Source organism: Copidosoma floridanum, unplaced genomic scaffold, assembly GCF_036245765.1.
Source record: "Copidosoma floridanum isolate Cflo_tuat_1 unplaced genomic scaffold, Cflo_Japanese_pri ptg000016l, whole genome shotgun sequence".
Classification (NCBI taxonomy): domain Eukaryota; kingdom Metazoa; phylum Arthropoda; class Insecta; order Hymenoptera; family Encyrtidae; genus Copidosoma; species Copidosoma floridanum.
This window is the reverse complement of record NW_028321893.1, coordinates 13,105,338-13,128,070: the sequence shown is the minus strand read 5'-3', so window position 1 is coordinate 13,128,070 and position 22,733 is coordinate 13,105,338. Positions and strand designations below refer to the sequence as shown.

Genomic DNA, 22,733 nt, shown 5'->3' with positions numbered 1-22,733 from the left:
ATTAGGTGATAGCCACTAATGTTATTTATTATTAATTATTTATTTAACAGAGTGGCCAGTTAGTGCCCTGAGTCATTGGATAGCAGGCGCTTGTGTTATTTATTAATAATTATTCATGTAACAGAGTAGTCAGTTAGCGCCCTGAGTCATTGGGTGATAGGCACTTGTATTATTTATCATAAATTATTTATTCAACAAAGTAGCCAGTAAGTGTCCCGAGTCGCTTAGTTATGGGCGCTTGTGTTATTTATTAATAATTATCCATGTAACAGAGTAGTCAGTTAGCACCCTGAGTCATTGGTTGATAGGCGCTTGTATTATTGATGATTGGTTTTTTAACAGAGTGGCCAGTAAGCGCCCTGGGTCATTGAGTGATAGGCGCTTGTCATATTAATGATTATTTATTTAACAGAGAGGCCAGGAAGCATCCTGAGTCACTAAGTGATAGGCGCTTGGGTTATTTATTATAAATCATGTATCTAACAGAATGGCCCGTAAGCGCCCAGCGTTACTGAGTGATAGGCACTTGTATTATTAATTAATTATTATTCAATTAATAGAGTGGCCAGTTATCGCCCTGGGTCATTGGATGACAGGCGGGTGTGTTATTTATAATTATTTATTTAACACAGTGGCCAGTTAGGGCCCTGGGTAGTGGGTGCTAGGCGCTTGTGTTATTGATATTCATTTATCTAATAAATTTGCCAGTAAGCGCCCCGGTTCACTAGGTGATAGGCGCTTGTATTACATATAATTATTTATTTATGCAGTGTTGCCAGTAAGCGCCCCTAGTTATTGGTTGATAGGCTTTTGTGTTATTCATTAATAATTATTTATTTAATAGCGTGGCCAGTAAGCGCCCCAGGACATTACGCAATAGGCACTTGTGTCATTGATAATTATTTATTTAACAGAGTGGCCAGTAAGCGCCCCGAGTAACCGAGTTATGGGCGCTTGTGATATTTATTAATAATTATTTATTTAACAGAGTGGCCAGTAATTGCCCCGGGTCATTGGGCGATAGTCACTTGTGTTATTTATCAATAATTATTTACTTAACAGAGTGGCCAGTAAGCAACCCGGGTTATTGCGATTATACGATGGAACCTCGTTTGAAGATATCACAGTGTAGTAACTCTATCATCCGCCAGAGGTCTCAACTTTTAGAGTCTAAAATTGAAAAAGGAGCGGAGAAGGAGAGGCTCCGTGCGCCACGCTTTTCGTTACTCATTATTTTTGAGATTAATTAAAATTGCGAAATATTGGGTATGTGTCACAATTATGGGTAGGGACTGTGATATCTTCAAACGAGGTTCGATCGTATAATTGCGATCAAACTTTACTTACAGGTAAGTTCGTTTGATCTATATTTATACTTCTATCCCTCGTTCTTCGATATCACAGTGTAGTTGTTGAGAGATAGTAGCAATTTTAATTGTTTATTAAAGACTCATTTTTTTACAGTCGAAATCTTATTCCAGTTAATACAAATGTTTTTTTTTTTTTTTTACAATCACAATTCTTTGCGTTGGCTATTGGCTGTTGTTATCCTTAAGGCAATCATATTTGTCTAGTGCTATTGGCCTGTTGTAATATTTTGCAAACACCTGAGAAGTTTCTGACCACCCCGCTGTTCTTCTAATAGTGTCTAAACTTATACCAGCGTTAAGGGCTGCCGATGAAGATGCATGTCTAGCTGAGTGGCCAGAAAATACAGATGTATCGATGCCGCTTCTAGACAAAACAGTCCTAATCCATCTGCTGATGGTCTGGGACGTAACTGGATTATGAGGTTTTCTAACCACGATGAACAGATTTTCGGTTTTACCTCTTAACTTTTCTGTGATAATCATATATTGTTTAAGTGCCGATGCCACGCATAGGCTAGGTTCTTCCTCATACCAAGGCAAGACTAGGAGGAGCTGGTAACGACCTGGGCCCGAAGTTTTTATCGCCTCGTCAATCTTAATTTCTAAGCCTCAAAGCGTCCTAATTATATTTGAGATCTTAATTATTGCGAATGTCTGAGCCCTGTAGGCTGTACATAAAGCTAGTAACATAACAGTTTTTTACGTAATGGCTTTTAAGTCTAACGAGTGTAGAGGAAAAAGGGGTTTTAAATATGTAAATACGACCGAAACGTCCCATGTAAGAGCATATTTCGGCTTAGCCGGGCGTAGCGAAAAAACTCCTTTACAAAACCTTGAGATCAGCGTATCTTGTCCTATGGTGGAGTCAGAAATTAAGGAAACCGCGGACCTTATGGAATTTAGGATTCCATAGGATGCTCCTCTATTAAACTGAATCGTCAAGAAGGATAAAAAACATGCTCTGTTTGGTTAGAAAGGGTCTAGATTATTATCTTCGCAATAATTGAACTAGGGCTTAAGAGCCGAACCATATTGCTTGATTGTTGAATGGGCCAATGAGGCGAGCAAGATTTCTATCGATTCGTGTGGCGCTCCTTTTTTTATGAATGAATTCCGGATACTTTGTCTGCTATCAAACACAAATGCGTTGCTTGTAGGTGTTGTCTGGATCTACAAGGAGACAGTAAAAGATTATAAGCTGGTCCTAGTAGCAATTTCTTTCCACTTAGTAACTGCAGTTATTATCTTGGTAATAGAGAGGGAACCAAGGCTGATTCGGCCAGCATGGCACTACTAGGATGCCCGAGGCTTTATCTTCTATAATTTTTGTTAGAGTTTTAAGTATCATGCTGAATGGCAGAAAGACGTAAAAATCAATATCAGTCCAACTAACGGTGAAAGCATCCACCGACCTGGTGCCCGGCTCTAGCCATCGAGGGAGGAATTCGTCACATTTTTTATTCTCCTTAGTTGCGAACAAGTCAACCGAAGGAGAATCACACATTCGTTTAATATCCTTGAAATACAATTCGTTCAACTCCCACTCTGTATCGTCATTTGGATGTCTAGAGAGCCAATCTGCCTCGCAATTGTCAGCTGAGGCAATATAAGATGCGAAAAGGAACATTCCCCTTGATTCGGCCCAATCTCATATCTCACGCGCCAAAGAGTTATATTTTGGATACTTGACTCCGCCCATCTTGTTTATAAAAGCTATCGCGGTTGTATTGTCTATTCTCAAGAGTACTTGGCAGTTAGATAGATTTATAGCTAACCTCTGCAGAGCCAATTTTACAGCTAATAATTCTTTGAAATTAATGTGAAATTTCTTTTCTTTCTCAGTCCAGAAACCCCGCACTTGCCTCAAGCCGTTAGTGGCTCCCCATCCTAAGTTTTATGCGTCCGTATATAATTCCATATCAAAATCGAATGACTTAAATCTATTGCTAGCGACCGGTAATTTATCCTTCCACCAAATCAAGTCGAGTTTAACCGATTTTGGAATTGACATTCGCTTATCAAAATAGAAGTCTTCTATTATTAGGGCACGAATCTTTTCTGTTTCAAGAGATTTTATATGTACGAAACCGTATTCCACTGCTGGGGCTGTTGCCACTAACTTGCCAACTAACGTTGCGAAATTCCTAATCTTACAACAATTTATTGCTAGAAATCTTTCAACTAATTTTATCAGGTTTTCTTTCTTGTGAGTTGGTAACTCGAGATCGAGAACATATTTCTCAGAGTCGATTGTAATACCTAAGAATGTGCACCTATGTGCCGGAACTAGACAGTATTTTAGCCAACTTATCAAAAAACCTAAGGATTCTAGCAAATCAATCGTAGCTTTAAAATTTTTTCGGCATTGGCTAGAACTATTACCTATAATCAGAAAATCATCTAAATATACTACTGATAGAAAACCTCTGGATCTTAGAGAACTTACAACTGGTTTCAGCAGTTTGGTAAATAGGTATGGGGCTAGATTAAGGCCGAAAGGTAAGCAAACAAATTGGTATAACTAGTTATTCCATGAAAAACGCAAATATTTTCTACTTTTCCCGCATATCGGGACCGAAAAGAAGGCGTCCTCTAAATCTATTTTACACATGAAAGGTCCCCTAGATACTAAACGTAATGCTATCTTGAGATCTTCCAACTTAAAATGCTTTGTGTCGATATATTTCTTAAGTGATTTTAAATTTAAGACAAACCTATAAGAGCCATCCGTCTTCGGCACTAAAAAATAACTGGACACGAACTGACCCTCGCAACTCTCACACGGCTCAATAACTCCTTTTTTATGCAACGCCTCGATCGACTTCTGAACATTGATCTCATCTTTGCCTTCGAACGACGGAATAGGAGTGATATCCTGCCGGGGAATTTTATTGAACACCAACCGAAAGCCTTTTACGCATGATAACACAAACCTATCAGCCGTAATTTTCTCCCAGTTACCATAAAAATTTTTTAAGCCTACCCGCGACAGCACTTACATTTAATATCTTCGGTAAGGGCTGCAGTCCGTCCTGCCTCGAGACTGGAAGCGCGCTCTTTAATTGAACGGCTGATTTCGTGGTTGGGTCCTGAAGTACAGGCGTCCCCTGAATCCCCCTGGATGGTAAGCGCTCTGCTGTCTGCCTGTCGAGGGGGGGAACGACCTTCCTCGCAGGCTGTTGTAGTTTAAAGAACGATTTGTAAGCGGAGAGCGGGAGGTCCTGGCTTTTATAAGGGACTTGGATAGATTTTCCATATTTTGGGTTTCCTTAACCTTTTCTCCCAGCTTTTCTCCGGATAAAAATTTATCAGACTTCGTCTCGTTTAGCAAGGCCCGAGAGTCCTTTTCAAGGCCCGTAAAGATAAAAGCCCTGCGAGACTTATTTTGGCTGTGCAGCATCTCGGACAAGAGCTTTCCCGCATCACTTAATTTTCTTATACAATCTAATCTGTCGACACTTTCGTCTTCTAGCATAAGACTTGACAGCACTCCTCCAATTGCGCTTAATGATGTCGCGGCAGATTGCTGTCTCGAAGACATCGTAGCATCTCTGTTCTTTGCGTTTGTCTGTAGCTTGGATGCTATTTCCTAAGGGTTATGGTGTTCGTTGAGTAATTTTTTTTTTTTTTTTTTTTTCAAATTGGATTTTTTTTTTTTTTTTTTTTTTACTTACTGGACTAATTGCAGGAATGGGCACACCTTCTGGGCTGCCGTATTTTGCCACCAGATCATCTCTCTCTTGTCTCTCTAAGCCGTTTGTGTACCAATATTTCCAGCGTGCCAACAATGACTGACATATTTTGATGGAAAGCGTTTTAGAAGCCCTCGGATCATTCTCAATAATCTCAAGAATTTCCTCTGTGATTATCTCGGTATCGTCTGCAGGGACTGACGGTTTTGGCACCTTATTTACTAAGAAATTATATTTTCCATTTGTTGATGACAGAGCAGATCACATGTTAAACAAAAGAGGAGGCGGCAAGAGCGCGCCTCGAATGTACGACACGTGCCTGCGTAGCAGAAAGATTTTTTCGCTCTGTTCATGTAAACACGCAATACAAGCGTGATGACTCAACCTGTTACTGCAGGCATGTAGGCCAAATATATATATAACGTTTCGTAGAACAGGTCCGATCATGAGATTCGATTTTGAAAAACAAACGCCACGCGTAAAAAGCAGTACAAGAAGCGAGTTCGGTGACTAATCCCTGAATACACGGGGGATGTAACAGCAAAACATAAAATAACAACGCTAGCTTCAATATTTAATTTAAATGGAAAACATTTACTGAGCCGTAACGCGCACACTATCACATACTTATAACATACCTTCTCTGTCCTTTGGGGGACCGCCGGTGTCCAAGTCATAATCCTTGACAAAAAACTCGTTTTCAGAAGAGCTGCACTCCGATTCTTCGCTGGATTCAATGTAGGTATTCTTGGACGACCTGTCTAGGAGGTTTTTTATGTTCCTCCAGTAGTCGCCTGTGCTTCGAGGAACGGTGTTCATATCTCCGGGGCTCAGCCTTTCTTTTTGACGCCTTCTTACTTGCTATCTCTAGCGCACAACAAAAAAGAATGAGTAACGGAAAGCGTGGCGCACAAAGCCTCTCCTGCTCCCCTCCTTTTTCAATTTTAGACTCTAAAAGTTGTGACCTCTGGCGGATAATAGAGTTACTACACTGTCATATCAAAGAACAAGGGAGAGAAGTATAATTAATAATTATTTAATCACCAGAATTTCCTGTAAGCGCTTCGTGTTATCAAGTGGTGGGCGATTGTGTTATTTATTATAAATTATTTATTTAACAGAGTGGCAAGTAAGCGCCCCAAGTCCCCGAATTGTAGGCGCTTGTGTTATTTATGATAAATTATTTATTTAACAAAGAGGCGACAAAGCACCTCGAGTTACTAAGTGATAAAATCTTGTGTTATTTTTTATAAATCATTTATTAAACAAAATGGCCAGTAAGCACCCCGAGTCACTAAGTGATAGACACTGGTATTATTTGTTAATAATTATTTATATAACAAAGTAGCCATCTAGCGCCCTAAGTCATCGGGTGATAGGCACTTGCGTTATTTATTAATAATTATTTACTTAACAGAGTCACCAGTAAGCGACACGAATCACTCAGTTATGGGCGCTTGTGTTATTTATTAATAATTAATTATTCAACAAAATAGCCAGTAAGCACCCCCAGTCACTTGGTCACAGGCACTTGTGTTATCAAAAATTATTTATTTAACAGAGTGGCCACTTAAGGCCATGAGTCATTAAGTGATCGGCACTTGCGTTATGTATTAATAATTATTTATGGAACAGAGTAGCCAGTATTCTCCCGGGTCATTGAGTAATAGGCACTTGTGTGATTAATTAATAATTATTTTATTAACAGAGTGGCCAGTTAGCGCCCCAGATTATTAAATGACAGGAACTTGTATTCATAATAATAATTTATTTAACAGAGTGGCCAGTAAGCGCCCCGGGTCAATGAGAGATAGGCGCTTGTAATATTGATGATTATTTATTTAACAGAAAGGCGAGTAAACATCCCGGGTCACTTAGTGATAGGCGCTTGTGTTATTTATTATAAATCATTTATTTAACGGAATAGCCCATAAGCACCCAGATTCACTGAGTAATAAGCGCTTGTGTTATTAATTAATGATTATTCAATTAACAGAGTGGCCAGTTATCGCCCTGGGTCATTGGATGACAGGCGCTTGTGTTATTAATAATTATTTATTTAACAGAGTGGCCAGTTAGAGCCCTCGGTCATTGGGTGCTAGGCGCTTGTGTTATTGATATTTATTTATCTAATGAATTTGCCAGTAATCGCCCCGGTTCACTGGGTGATAGGCGCTTGTATTACATATAATTATTTACTCATACAGTGTTGCCAGTAAGTGCCCCGAGTCACTGGTTGATAGGCTTTTGTGTTATTCATTAATAATTATTTATTTAATAGCGTGGCCAGTAAGCGCCCCAGGTCATTAGGAAATAGGCACTTGTGTTACTGATAATTATTTATTTAACAGAAATGCCAAAAAGCGCCCTATGTCATTAGATAATAGGCGCTTGTGTCATTATTAATTATTTATTTAACAGAATGGCCAGTAAGCGCCCCAACTCACTGAGTAATAGGCATTTGTGTTAGTTAATAAAAATTATTTATTTTACGTAGTGGCCAGTTAGCGCCCTACCTAACTGAGTGATAGGCACTTGTGTTATTCATTAATAATTATTTATTTAACAAAGTGGCCAGTAATTGCCTCATGTCATTGGGTGATAGTCACTTGTATTGATTATTAATAATTACTTATTTACCAGAGTTTCCTGTAAGCGCTTCGTGTTATTAAGAGTGGGCTCTTGTGTTATGTATGATAAATTTTTTATTTAACAGAGTGGCCAGTAAGCGCCTCGAGTACCCGAATTACGGGCGCTTGTGTTATTTATCATAAATTATTTATTCAACAGAGAGGCCAGTAGGCACCCCGAGTTACTGAGTGATCGGCGCTTGTGTTATTTTTTATAAATCATTTATTTAACAGAATGGCCGGTAAGCACTTCAAGTCACTGAGTGATAGGCGCTGGTGTTATTTGTTAATAATTATTTATTTAAAGGAGTGGCCAGTTAGCGTCCTAAGTAATTGGGTGATAGGCACTTGTGTTATTCATTAATAATAATTTATCTGATAGAGTGCCCAGTGAGCGCCCCAGGTATTTAGGCAACAGGCGCTTGTGATACTGATAATTATTTATTTATAAGAAATGCCAGTAAGCGCCCTGGGTCACAAAGTGATAATCGCTGGTGTTATTTTTTGATAATTATTTGTTTAACAGAGTGGCCAATTAGCGCCCTGAGTCATTAAGTGATAGGCACTTGTGTTGTTCATTAATAATTATTTACATAACAGAGTGGCCAGTTGGCGACCAGGGTTGATGGATAATAGGCACTTGTGTTATTAATTACAATATATTTATTCACCAGAGTTGCAATTAAGCGCTTTGGGTCAATAGGTGATATACGCTTGTATTATTGATAATTATTTATCTAATAGAGTTGCAAGTAAGCGCCCTGAGTCACTGTGTGATAGGCGCTTGAGTTATTTACTAATATTTATTTATTTAACAGAGTGGCTAGTTACCACCCCAGGTCGTTGGATGATAGGCGCTTAAGTCATTTATTAATAATTATTTATTTAACAAAGTGGCCAGTAAGCCCCCCAAATCACTGAGTAATAGGCGCTTGTGTTATTTACTAATAATTATTTATTTAACAGAGTGGCCAGTAAGCGCCCCGAGTAACCGAGTTATGGGCGCTTGTGATATTTATTAATTAATATTTATTTAACAGAGTGGCCAGTAAGCGCCTTTCCTTACTGAGTGATAGGCGCTTGTGTTATTTATTATTAATTATTTATTTAACAAAGTGGCCAGTAATCGACCTGGGTCATTGGGTGATATACGCTTGTGTTATAGATAATTATTTATCTAATAGAGTTGCACGTAAGCGCCTTGAGTCACTGAGTGATAGGCACTTGAGTTATTTACTAATAATTATTCATCCAACAGAGTGGCCAGTAAGCACCCTGGGTCATTGGGTGATAGGCGCTTGTATTGCTAATAATTACTCATCCAACAGAGTAGCCATTAAGCGCCCCGACTCAGAGTGATAGGCGCTTGTGTTATTAATTAATTATTATTTATTTAACAGAGTGGTCAGTCAGCACCCCGGGTCATTAGGTGATAGGCGCTTGTATTCCTAATAATTACTCATCCAACAGAGTAGCCATTAAGCGCCCCGACTCAGAGTGATAGGCGCTTGTGTTATTTATTAATTATTATTTATTTAACAGAGTGGTCAGTAAGCACGCCAAGTCATTAGGTGATAGGCGCTTGTATTCCTAATAATTACTCATCCAACAGAGTAGCCATTAAGCGCCCCGACTCAGAGTGATAGGCGCTTGTGTTATTTATTATTAATTATTTATTTAACAAAGTGGCCAGTAATCGACCTGGGTCATTGGGTGATATACGCTTGTGTTATAGATAATTATTTATCTAATAGAGTTGCACGTAAGCGCCTTGAGTCACTGAGTGATAGGCACTTGAGTTATTTACTAATAATTATTCATCCAACAGAGTGGCCAGTAAGCACCCTGGGTCATTGGGTGATAGGCGCTTGTATTGCTAATAATTACTCATCCAACAGAGTAGCCATTAAGCGCCCCGACTCAGAGTGATAGGCGCTTGTGTTATTAATTAATTATTATTTATTTAACAGAGTGGTCAGTCAGCACCCCGGGTCATTAGGTGATAGGCGCTTGTATTCCTAATAATTACTCATCCAACAGAGTAGCCATTAAGCGCCCCGACTCAGAGTGATAGGCGCTTGTGTTATTTATTAATTATTATTTATTTAACAGAGTGGTCAGTAAGCACGCCAAGTCATTAGGTGATAGGCGCTTGTATTCCTAATAATTACTCATCCAACAGAGTAGCCATTAAGCGCCCCGACTCAGAGTGATAGGCGCTTGTGTTATTTATTAATTATTATTTATTTAACAGAGTAGCTAGTAAGCGCCCTGACTTACTGAGTGATAGGCGCTTGTGTTATTTATTAATAATTATTCATTTAACAGAGTGGCCAGTTAGGGCTTCGAGTTATTGGGGGATAGGCGCTTGTGTCATTTATGAATAATTATTTATTCAACATAATGGCCAGTAAGCGCCACATGTCATCAGGCGATAGGCGCTTGTGTTATTGATAATTGTTCATTTATTAGAAATGCCAGTTAGCACCCTGGGTCATCGGGTGTTAGATGCTTGTGTTATTGGACCTTATTTGAATCTCGCGCCTCACCTTCGGTACTATTTTTTTTTTTGATTTAGTCATTTCTTACGTCAGAGAGGCTGGGTCCTAGACCATTCCCAAATCTGGCCGGAACTATATTCTATCGCAGGGACCGTGCCATGTAACTATTTTTCTGTACATTGACCTATGTTATAACACTGGCCCCCGAAGCGAAAAAAAGTTATGTGGTACGGCCGTTGATATGATACAAGGTGCGAATAGGAACAGCGATTTATCCATAGACATAGAAGAAATGTAGACTGCTCGTTTCTCTGTACGGCGTTGAAGTACGAGTAGAAAGAGACTTAACATCGAACGTGGATTTTTGTTTCCCTCGCACATTGCTAAAGGTGGGGGTCAGTAAACTAAGGCCAGCTGATGCAACTTTCTTATTGTTGGCAACGTGAGGGAGAGACAGATGTACACGTTTGATGTTGTGTCTCTTTCTACTTGTTCTTCAGCGCTGTACATAAGTCTGAGTAGTCTACTTTTCATGTCTATGGATTTTTTTTATAACTAAAACAAGTTTGTTATTGAACGTTTTTGTAATTTTACGCTTCATAATTTATTTTAATTGAGAGCACTGCTCCCCTTTATTTTCAGATGATGAAATATTCAGAGCTTGCACGTTGTCATATTTTTCAAATACTGCATAGATATGTACAAAATCAATCTAAATAACTGTAAAACAAATATATTAAAATTTACCGTTTTGATTATGACCATCATATGACTGTAAATAAGGAGTTTTTAACAATTCGTTCTGTATTCCATTTCTTTGTTTCGACAAGAAAATGTTTAAGTTGGGACCTAGAAGTAATTTTAAAAAATTTATAAAAGTTTTTGAATGTCTAGATGTTTTGTTTCCAATTACCTGTACTAAGCATTAGAGACTTAGCGATACAATTTGAAGATTTGGAGTTATTGTTAACTACTCTGCTACCACCTGAAACATTACTTAGGATGGTTTTTTCGTCTAAATTCTTGTTAACACGTGATGCATTATTAAGAGTGGATTGCTTATCATTATTAACGCTATTTGTTACTACAGCTATTTTATTACAAAAATTTGAACTTTGATAACTACGTCCACCATTAAAATATAAAAAGTTGTTAGGCAGTGCAAAACTTGCACAAATAGTGTATAATTTGATTTTGTACAACTGATTTATATGAATAAGTAGCACATTACTTTGCGAATTCATTTCTAACAAAATCGAAAATTTACAATTCTGATGTCCTGTCAATAATATGTTTGCCTTCGTATAGCAGAAATGAAAACTACAGTATAACCAGGGTCCGTACCATATAACTATTTTTCTGTATACTGGTCTATGTTATAACATAGGCCCGTGAAAGTGAAATGGTACGGCCCCAGGGCAGAGATGAGTAGAGAGATTGCTAACGCCAATGCTACGGCGTGAGGCAACTTTTTTCCACTGATCGGGGCGACCCGCCGCGGCCAGCCGTCGAACCAAGGCGCACATTTTTCGAGAGTGCGAGACTCGTATCGAACAGCGTCAGAGATGAGTAGAAGAGTGGATTCGTGTGGAAATACTGGAAATGAGCATATAGGCGCACGTTTTGGAGACACGTAGAAGGGGTATACCGAATGTGTGCCTACGAGGAGAGGAGTAGATTCGCGTGGAAATGAGCATGTAGGCGCACATTTTGGAGATCCGTGGAAGGGGAGTATACTGAATATGTGCGCCTATGAGGCTCTTTTACCGTCAAGCTTGAATCAGATGGCGCCAGGGCACGTCGCGGCTGTCATGGCCGTCTCACTCACACAACATTACTTTTCAGTATTGTATGTACATAGGAAATTAAAGTGTAGTGGTAAAGCGCAATATTTGAAATTTTGAAATGATTAAGGAAGACAAGAAAGAATATTATGGGAGCTTAAAAGTTTCAGAATTGAAAAAGCTTTTAAAAGGGAAAGGAGCAAGAGTCAGTGAAAGAAAAGCAGAACTCGTGGACAGGTAAGCCATGACTTGGGAGCGGCAAAAATGTTGGTCTCCCAATTGCTTCGAGCCACTTATTTTTTTTTATCACACTATCAGAAGGAAATTTAAATTTCACTTTTTTATCGCAGGATATTACACTGCACTTCATTTTTCCTACTATCTTTAAACGTAAATGCAAACAAAAATTGTCTGCAAACAGCAGCAATCATTTACAAAGGTTATGTCTTCTGCTTTGCTCATTACACAGATAGGCTCACGAACACAATACACAACTGTAAATTTGACGGTGTGTAAGTATGACAGCCGCGACGTGCCCTGGCGCCATCTGATTCAAGCTTGACGGTAAAAGAGCCTCATACGATACGTATACTCTCGTATATACGAGGATGAGAGGAGTGGTAATGACTATATAGCTATGTAGCTGAGCGCACAGCCAACGCAAGCGACGACACAAGTCTTTCTCTCTATATACTTATGTACTATAACCAAAAATACATATATGCTATTCAATTGACTCTTGTTTCAATGCTATCTATATCAATCTCATTTAATTAAAATGTAGAAGTTAAATGCTCAAAATTATATACTATATCTCTGGATTTCAAGACATCTCTTTTTCATTGGATTTCGTACTTTCATAGTTTCATACTTATTCGGAAAATCCACTAATATTTTTAAAAAATATTCAGCTTAAACTATTTTTGAAGGATGTTAGTTCAACTGTAATCTCAAGCTCCGGAGGTTATCCATAAACATGTATGAATTCTACATCATAGGCGTCCAAACGTTGGATAGCCACGGGGTTTAAGGCTTAAGCTGCGGATAGAGTTGTTTTGCGATCTTGGTTTCAATTCCAACTACATGCTTTTTTTTTTTTTTTTTTTTTTTTTTCAATGCGGTTCATCATTCTGTTTCATTTTATAATTTATTTTTATTTATGTGTCTTTTCAATTTATATGTTATGTCGACAACACTTTTTTCCGATTCGTCGAAACAAAACCGAAGACACAATAAAACTTACCTTTATTACAATAGTAGCAAACATGATTATTACCAGCAATGTCCCTGGTCATCTGATGATAGGCGCTTTAGATTTTTATTTATTTGATTTATAAAATGGCTTGTAAGCGCTACGGGTTATTCAGTGATAAGGGCTTGCATTATTATTTCATGTTTTAATAATCGATAAACTGGCTACTAATTTTACCCCAGGTTACCTACTGACAGGCGCTACAGTTATTTATTAGAGATCATTAATACATGAATTGGCTGTAAAGCTCTCTGGATGATTTCATTACTGTTGCTTATGCTATTAATGCAATACAAATAATTTGCATTACATTTTGAAGGTTTATTTGCAACTTTATGATTATAATTAATTTTTTTATTTATAAACTGACACACACACACATACATTTAATATTTGTGTTTCCCTTAATGACACATGCATTGTTATATAATTATCTAGTCATAAAGCAAATTCTAAATTTAGCCGTATTTTTGGAAAAGAAAAATATCATACACTACCATATTAATATGATACATTAGATATCAACTATCTAAATTATGTCCAACAGAGCTATGCAGTATCTGAAGCTATTTACTGTAAAGGTTAAAATATGAGGTATCACTTCAAGAATAACACATTTTTTATGTGAGAAAAAAGCCAGAGGCACAAAAAAACTCACCTTTATTATATACAGTGATAAAAAAGGATCTATATACATACATTGATACATAATTACGTATTCACAGATATAATACATATTTACATAAGCAATAAATATTTATACATATCATACATATTTACATGACCATAAAGAAATAATACAGATTTACATATCTACATATATACATTTATATACATATTCACAGCCATACGTTTGTATATACATACGTATTCATTTAGACATATATTAACATTTGGATAATGACTTGAGTGCAGGCAGTGGATAATTACACGATCTTTTAAGAGCTAATCAAGGAGTAAGAATAAAAACTCAAAAATGCCGGATGTTTCTTTGAGCAACGTTTTGTTGGTCTTAACGCCAACTTCATCAGTCTCACTTTATTAACAAAAAAACACAAAAAAATTGGTAATTAACATTGTTGAGTGAGTACTTACAATAGTATATTTCTTACCTAGGGCGGAAAGTACAACTTGCGCGCCCGGAGGGCGCTGTTGTTTTATATTTCTGCCCAAGGTGTGAATGACATTTTTTGTATCAAGGGCGGAAAGTGCAACTTTTCGCCTGTGGGTACACTTTCCGCCCGCCAATTATTTTTCACCCTAGGGAGGGAACAAACTTTGGGTCCGGTAGGACCAAAATGTCTCTTCCCACCCGTGAGTGAAAAATAATTGGCGGGCGGAAAGTGTACCCACAGGCGAAAAGTTGCACTTTCCGCCCTTGATACAAAAAATGTCATTTACACCTTGGGCAGAAATATACAAAAACCGCGCCCTTCGGGCGCACAAGTTATACTCTTCACCCTAGGTAAGAAATATACTATTCCTACTTCGGGCATTTTAGAGAGTGTGGTGTGCCCGTAGTAACAAAAATAGGGTTTGCACCAGGTGCGCCACCAAGTACTAAAACTACTATAACCATAAACATATCCAAAAAATTATTGTATGCAAGTAGTCGAATATGGAATATACATATAAATATTATAAAATTAAATAGTTTATCACATCTATTTCGTTATGAAGATTGTAACACACTGTTGGTAAGCTGAAACGAATAAAAACATAAAAAATACTCCCAATAAAAATTACAATTTACTCATTTGCAATGTACGTGCTACAATACAAAATTTCTATTCCTTACAATTAATTACGTTAATATATATATATATATATATATATATATATAGTTAAGATATTTCTAAGTAGACGCCCTACACTGTAATTTACAAAATTTTTTGTGGTTTCTGTGTTAATAAAGTGAGACTGATGATATTGGCCTTAAGACTGACGAAGCGTTGCTCAAAGAAACATCCAACATTTTCGAGTTCTTTTTTGCTGCTTGATGAGCTCTTAACTGATCGTGTGCTTATGCACTGCCCCTCAAGTCATTATGGAACCAACTGAGAGCAGAACTACATGTTTAACAACCAACATATTTGCACTTTAATTTGTGTGTTTTAAAAACTACCAATGATAAAAATCCAAAATGAAAAGAGCACATAAGTTATATGTTGGAATAAAAAGATAAATTCATGATTTCTAAAAAAGTGTCAATCGACATTTAACATAAGACAAAATTTTACTTATTTAAACTAGTAGTTAATCACTTAAAAAACTACTAATTTCTGGCAATGAATACATATTTATAAATATATTTTATTTAATGTAGTGCTTTATGTGGGCAATAACTTTTTTTAAAGAGAACGTTAATAAAATCTTAAATTGTTATTTGAATACTGATTAATCAAATTAAGCAGTTTTTAATATTTTCATTTTACGACTACTTGTTTTAATCACTAGTTTTGCTTCTGCTCTGCGTTTTTCATTATTTTGCCGAGTAGTATTAAATATTTTAACTTTTAATAAAAATTTCAACGCATCGATTCGGTGTTGGTAGCACGGATTACTTTTCTCAAACCATTCAGGAAATTCATCATTAGTAATTTTTTCTACTACATCGATTAGACACTCAATGAGTTTCCTTTGAGGCCAAAGACTTGCATGATGTTGTTCATAAGCATCTAACTGACAAAAAATAATTCTAGAAAAAACATCTGTGGGTCTAATTAAATACGCAACTTCTGATAGTGACTCGTTAGTATGAGTGTATTCTCTACATTTAGTGTAATGTTCGTCAACGGTAACTTCTTCTTCCACAGTTTTAACAAATACTTTTTTACAATCAGGACATTTACTATTTTTTAAAGCATTTTTAGCAGTGTAACCACTCAAGTAAGTAACAGCGTTTCTCTCATACATGCCTTTGGTTGCAAAATCTACTTTTTCCGATGAGTCTACGGGTAAAAATGTTTCCATCATTTCGGCTGCATGCAAAAGTTCTTGTATTTCGGCAAATTCTAAATCAGGTAAATTGTTTGCAACAGCTGCTAACGAGTCCACATGTTCATCGCCACATTCAGTATTTTTCGTATTTATCAGTGAATTTGATTCTGTTGTTTGAACATTTCCGTGCTGACGAGTGTCGATAAAGTCAGTTGACATGATGTCTGAAAGTTAGACGGTACATCCGGCAAGTTGGATTAAGATTAAAGCCACCTCTACCTCGACATTTAGAATTACAATGTTCAACGCTATCTTGGTTACAGAGACCAGTTGCTAATTCAAACTCTGGATTGTTCAACTCTACTTTAAGATGTTCAAATAACTGTAATAAACAATTTGCAGTTAAAGATAAGCCAATAAAACATGGTGGTCTACAAACTGTCTCAAATTTTCCGCGTTTACCCGAGCGTACCGGATGTGTCGTCCACTTTTTAGACCATTCCACAAACTCTTCAAGACGCTTTTGGATTTCCGGGTTGAGATGGGACAGTGGGCGCTTTTGTTTTTCTACGTTACGCAATCTATAAGAATTACATGCATCAATTATAGTATCTAAACGTTTAACAAACTCAGCTGACTGCTCCCACGTGTCTGATACCAACCCGTTTTTATCACCTCTTTTACCAGCTGGTAAGCTGCCATTCGTCTGCTAAGAAGTTGGAAAGCTAATTTTACTTTTATACTCTCAAAGTTATTAGGGTTGAAGTGCCTATCGCTCAAAAATGCGAGTAAATTAGATGAAGAATTCATTTTATCTACCTCGTACGTGTCTAATACATCTTTCCAAGACATAATAACTTTATCGTGTACGAAAATATACTTATGCGTTCTCAACTGATATATCAAACGTTTGATAAGATGAGGCCAATCAAAAGCTGCAAAAATTTTCTTTCCTTCATGCTCAAAGTATGGTTGTTCTACGTCTACTTTTAAATATTTTTTAAACAGTGATTGGTTGTTTGAACCTTGGTCGCATACAATAATTTTAACGAGAGCTCCAATTTTAAACAGTGCTGACAACATTTGACGTAAAAGAGTATGCAACTGTTCAGCAGATGCACCATTTTCATTAAAACCGTAACAAAACAGCTGGCGCCAAGGATTTTTAGCATTGATGCTATCCAAACAAAATAAAAGGGCATATCTTGCAACTTTTGCATTCCTCATATTACCACCCATATCCTCTAAACCTTCTATCTCATCGTATTTTGGAGAATATTCCTCCATTTTTTTAAGGCTCATCTCGTCAAACTTTAAAGAACATATACGCTCCTCAGTAGGTAACAAACTTAACTTCTGTTCGATTTTTCTCAAAACATTGTCATTTAATCCCGGCTTTACATCCAACTGCGGTATCCAACTCCTAACGGTTGATTCCGCGGCTAACCTTATCCCTAATTTGATTAACTGAGAATAACCAGCTGCAGAATGATAATACATTATTTTACACAAATTTTGTTCAGCAAGTGTGAACTTTTTTCTGTTTTTCGGTTTGAATTGCATTGCTACTAAGGTTTTACAAGACTCACTACACTCAAGGTCAGTCATAAAATCATTTATATGTGTCATTCGTTTGGCCTTTTCAAGGTCTACGTGTTGTTTTAATCGAGAATTATTTTGTTTGACATTTCTGTATACGGTAGTTAAATGCTTCACTTTTTGTTCAAGAAACTTTATCCGACGCTCAATAAACCGCGTTTTCTGTTCACACTTGACTGAACAAAATTTTCTGATAGTAGCTTTTTTCTTCAAAAATCTATTTCTTTGAATACGCTGATTTCCATGCTTCTGAGTTTCCACTTCATCAATCATCACATCCGTCGCGATATTATTACTATCATGATCAACTTCATGGCTCAAATAAACTTCGTTGGATTCACTTTCATCAACGTTTGAAAAAATGTTGTTTTTCGAAGGGTATGATGAATCATTCATGTGTTTCGTTACGACAAACGATTCACCGTTATTTTCGACGCTGCAACTAACTACGCTATTTTGGTACGCAGGGATTGAAAACGCTTCACTATTACCTACACTTTCTAGCTGATTACTCACATCAATGTCCATTCGTCCCTTTTGTACATCACTTGCGTTATGGTCCATACAACACAGTTGCGCCATTTGTCCAGATTCAGCAGTTTCTGGCTCAGATTCTTCCTCCATAATCTGACCTTTATCCACTCGCCAATCAATGGGCACTGCTTTGGCCCGCAAGCGTAGAGTACCGTCTTTATTCTGTATCACATCATCCTCCGCAAAATGATCACTGCACAGGCCTGCTGATCGTATAGAAGATGCTGACCAAGTAAGAAGATCGTTGTTGCCTGTGTAGAAAAATATTTCACCAATTTACCTATCTATTGAAAATATATGTTTATTGAATAACCTACTCTATTTATCGACAAAATAATGAACGCAACGTTACTATAAATAATAAGTAAAAAAAAATGTTTTGTCAAGTTAAAAATCTCCATTATTTGCTGTGTGCGAGTACATTGGCGCCATCGAATACCAGACTTGTGCCAATTTGCAGAATTTTTCGAAGACTTCATTCATTGTCAAATTGAAATAATAATATATTATTGTGAATTATTAAAATGCCGAACGTATATATTAAAAGAATAACAAAGACTGTTCCTTGTGATTGTTTACTGTATATAATTCATAAGCAAACATTCGGAATTGTGAAATAAAGTCACTAACAAAATCAATAATATAATCTTAATATCATCGTGTTGAAGCAGGAACTGAGATAGTCTGTAAAGTGACGTGGATGAGACGTGAGTGACCGCAATGACAGAACTGCATGCTTACGATTACATGCCACTTATTTTATTTTCTTTACTACAATGACATCATTAATTTGTTAACTTAAGGTGGCTTGGGCGGTTAGTACCGTACCTAGAGTACGGTACCATAAGGGCCCCTAAAAAATCAACACTTATCGACGGTAAACTTTTCAATAAATATAGTTATTTCGATAAAACTAAAGTATAAGATCAAGTAATGGCCAGAAAAGTACCGTATTTTTTCAAGAATTTCATAGTTTTTTTGCAAAAAAAAAAAAAAAAAAAAAAAAAAACGAGAACTATTTTAAGTTTTTGAGGTTAATCGAGTACTTCTAGAGTAACAGCCGTTTTAGTGACAATTCCCATAAGACTGCATGCTTCATCGGTAAATTTTCAGTATCGATTTGCGAAAAAATTTAGTCGTTGACCCCAGTATTTTTTTATCGCAAATGAATTTGGCATACTTTATTAACATAATTCCAGAATTTCAGAAGTTTTGATCAAGCCGATAAAAATCGCCCAAGCTACCTTAAATTTCTTGTCAATGACAGAACTGTGGAGCATGCGCTTGTTACGATTCCTCTCATGTTTGTATATACCAAACAACTGAAGTAGTTATGAAACTAAATAATATACTGTCAATAATGTATTAACTTTGCAATAACTTCTGCAACTCTACACTTCTATCTTACGAAATGCTTTGTTACCCCCTCCAGTGACGTGCACACAATAACAGTATCATTGTTCAAAGTTAAATGATACAATAATATTGTACATTAATTTTCAAAATTTTATTTCGATTTGTAAGTAATATTAACCAAGATGAAAAAAGCTAACTTGGTACGAAAAAAAATCATACGTGTGTGTGTGTGTGTGTGTGTGCGTGTGAACACGTATATGTGTCACGGAGCCCAAAAAAACGTAATCTCTTCGCAATATACACTATGGCCTACTTCGAAGCGTTTTTTGAGATTTAAAGACGTTTACTACACTCCCAATAGAAAGAAAATGTGCCGCATTTATGCTATCGACCCCGAAATAATTTACGGTCTCCTTATCCCTGCTTTGTGTATCATTTTCAACAAGGCATTCGCTATGGATTTCAATTTATAAGAGCCAGAATTTCGAACATGGTAATATTGTTTTTCCGCGATCATTTTCAGCAGGGCATTCGTTCTGGTTTTTCTCTTACGAGCGCCGGAAGTCGGAACTTGGTCATTTCTCATGTACGCGTATAATGAAAACTCGATGGAAAATTACGCGCCTCGTCGATTTATTCCAAATATATATATATATGTAAGTGTATTATAAATAAATATTAATATTTATTATTTATTTATGAATATTATAAATATACTTATGAAAGTCGTGTGCATGCATGTTGAATAAATTTTTTTTTTTTCCTTCAGCGAAAACAGAACTGCGCGCTTTTTTCTTACACTTCCTGGGGGTTCCCCGTTTCCAATCGTCCTTGTGGGCAGAAAATTCGGAAATGTATGGGAAGTATATATCCTATCATAACCCACACGCACATAAGAGTTACATTAATTTTTACCGTAAAAGCAACGGTAAAGTTAGGACGCTTTCCCAGGCACCTTATTTTTTATGTACATGCAAAGTAAATTTTACTGCCATTTACGGTAATTTTTTCAGTATACATAGAATTTATCGGGATTCATCTATAAATTTTACTGTAGGCTACGGTAATATTTTCCCTAATGAAAAAATGTAACTGACATCGAAGGTTGGTATAATAGGCCACAACCCTACTATACCAACCTCTGATATATGTTACTTTTTTCCATCAGGGAAAAAATTACCGTAGCCTACAGTTAAATTTATAGATGAATCCCGATAAATTCTATGTACACTAACAAAATTACCAGAAATGGCAGTAAAATTTACTTTGCATGTACATAAAAAATAAGGTGCCTGGGATAGCGTCCTAACTTTACCGTTGCTTTTACGGTAAAAATTAATGTAACTCTTATGTGCGTGTGGGTTATGATAGGATATATACTTCCCATACATTTCCGAATAGCAGTAAAATTTTCTTTGCACGTTTATAAAATTAAAGTGCCTGGGATGGCGTCCTCACTTTACCGTTGATTTTACGGTAAAAATTAACGTAACTTTTGTGCGCGAGCACGATAAAGAACATTGTTCTAAGCATATCTTGACCATTATTTGCTTGATATAAAAACTCACCAGAGTGCATGATCCATTGATTTTGACGATCCTTTTGCGTTATAGCATTGGGGAACCTGAACATCTTTGCAGACTGCTTCGATTTCTGACAGCCTTGGTACTGACAAACATCGTAGATTCTCATAGCCATTTTAACCTCTGACAACAACTTCACTAAACTGCACTATTTATATCGTTGCACTATTATTTCCACTTACACACACTGTAGTTACAATAAGCGTAAAGAAATAACAATGTATGTGCAACGGCAAAGAATAACTAAAAAATTCCAATTTGAAGTATCAACCAAATACTTATTGATTCGGAATCTCAAAGAACACGGAAACACCTAATTGTACTTTTTTTCGACAGCGAGCTGTCTACACATCACACGTGTGGCGGTTCGCGGCGGCATGGCAGCAGCGGTACGGCTGATTGGTTGTATTCGTAAAGAAGACGTCCAAGCGCGGAAATAAATAGTGAATTTACTTACTTTATATGTAGTTGTTTGTATGCATCCTGGTATGTATGTGTATGTAATCGTACTTATACATATGCATATATAATTGTATACTACACAACTACACTGCTTACGACCTATACTCCAAACATATTGAACTTAATAATATTTTACATATATGTTCAGTTTATAAATAAAAAAATTAATTGTAATCATAAAGTTGCAAATAAACCTTCAAAATGTAATGCACATTATTTGTATTGCATTAGTAGCATAAGCAACAGTAATGAAATCATCCAGAGAGTTTTATTGTGTCTTCGGTTTTGTTTCGACGAATCGGAAAAAAGTGTTGTCGACATAACATATAAATTGAAAAGACACATAAATAAAAATAAATTAAAAAATGAAACATAATGATGAACCGCATTGAAAAAAAAAAAAAAAAAAAAAAAGCATGTAGTTGGAATTGAAACCAAGATCGCAAAACAACTCTATCCGCAGCTTAAGCCTTAAACCCCTTGGCTATCCAACGTTTGGACGCCTATGATGTAGAATTCATACATGTTTATGGATAACCTCCGGAGCTTGAGATTACAGTTGAACTAACATCCTTCAAAAATAGTTTAAGCTGAATATTTTTTAAAAATATTAGTGGATTTTCCGAATAAGTATGAAACTATGAAAGTACGAAATCCAATGAAAAAGAGATGTCTTGAAATCCAGAGATATAGTATATAATTTTGAGCATTTAACTTTTACATTTTAATTTAATGAGATTGATATAGATAGCATTGAAACAAGAGTCAATTGAATAGCATATATGTATTTTTGGTTATAGTACATAAGTATATAGAGAGAAAGACTCGTGTCGTCGCTTGCGTTGGCTGTGCGCTCAGCTATATAGCTATATAGTCATTACCACTCCTCTCATCCTCGTATATACGAGAGTATACGTATCGTATAGGCGCACATATTCAGTATACTCCCCTTCCACGGATCTCCAAAATATGCGCCTACATGCTCATTTCCACGCGAATCTACTCCTCTCCTCGTAGGCACACATTCGGT

At 36.6% G+C, this 22,733-nt stretch overlaps 1 protein-coding gene across 1 annotated transcript in view; it reads right to left on the bottom strand.

Annotated features, from left to right (window-relative positions):
- The window catches only part of LOC106642596 (CDK5RAP1-like protein), a 316,384-nt gene extending 304,898 nt beyond the window's left edge, over positions 1–11,486 (bottom strand). The window contains exons 1-2 of the mRNA XM_089592327.1: positions 11,107–11,486; positions 10,941–11,042 (exon numbers count right to left, since the gene is read on the bottom strand). Of these exons, the coding sequence (XP_089448453.1) occupies positions 10,941–11,042; positions 11,107–11,437 (433 nt within the window). The 5' untranslated portion in view covers positions 11,438–11,486. The remainder of the gene's footprint in view (positions 1–10,940; positions 11,043–11,106) is intronic.
- Positions 11,487–22,733: the final 11,247 nt, after the last annotated feature.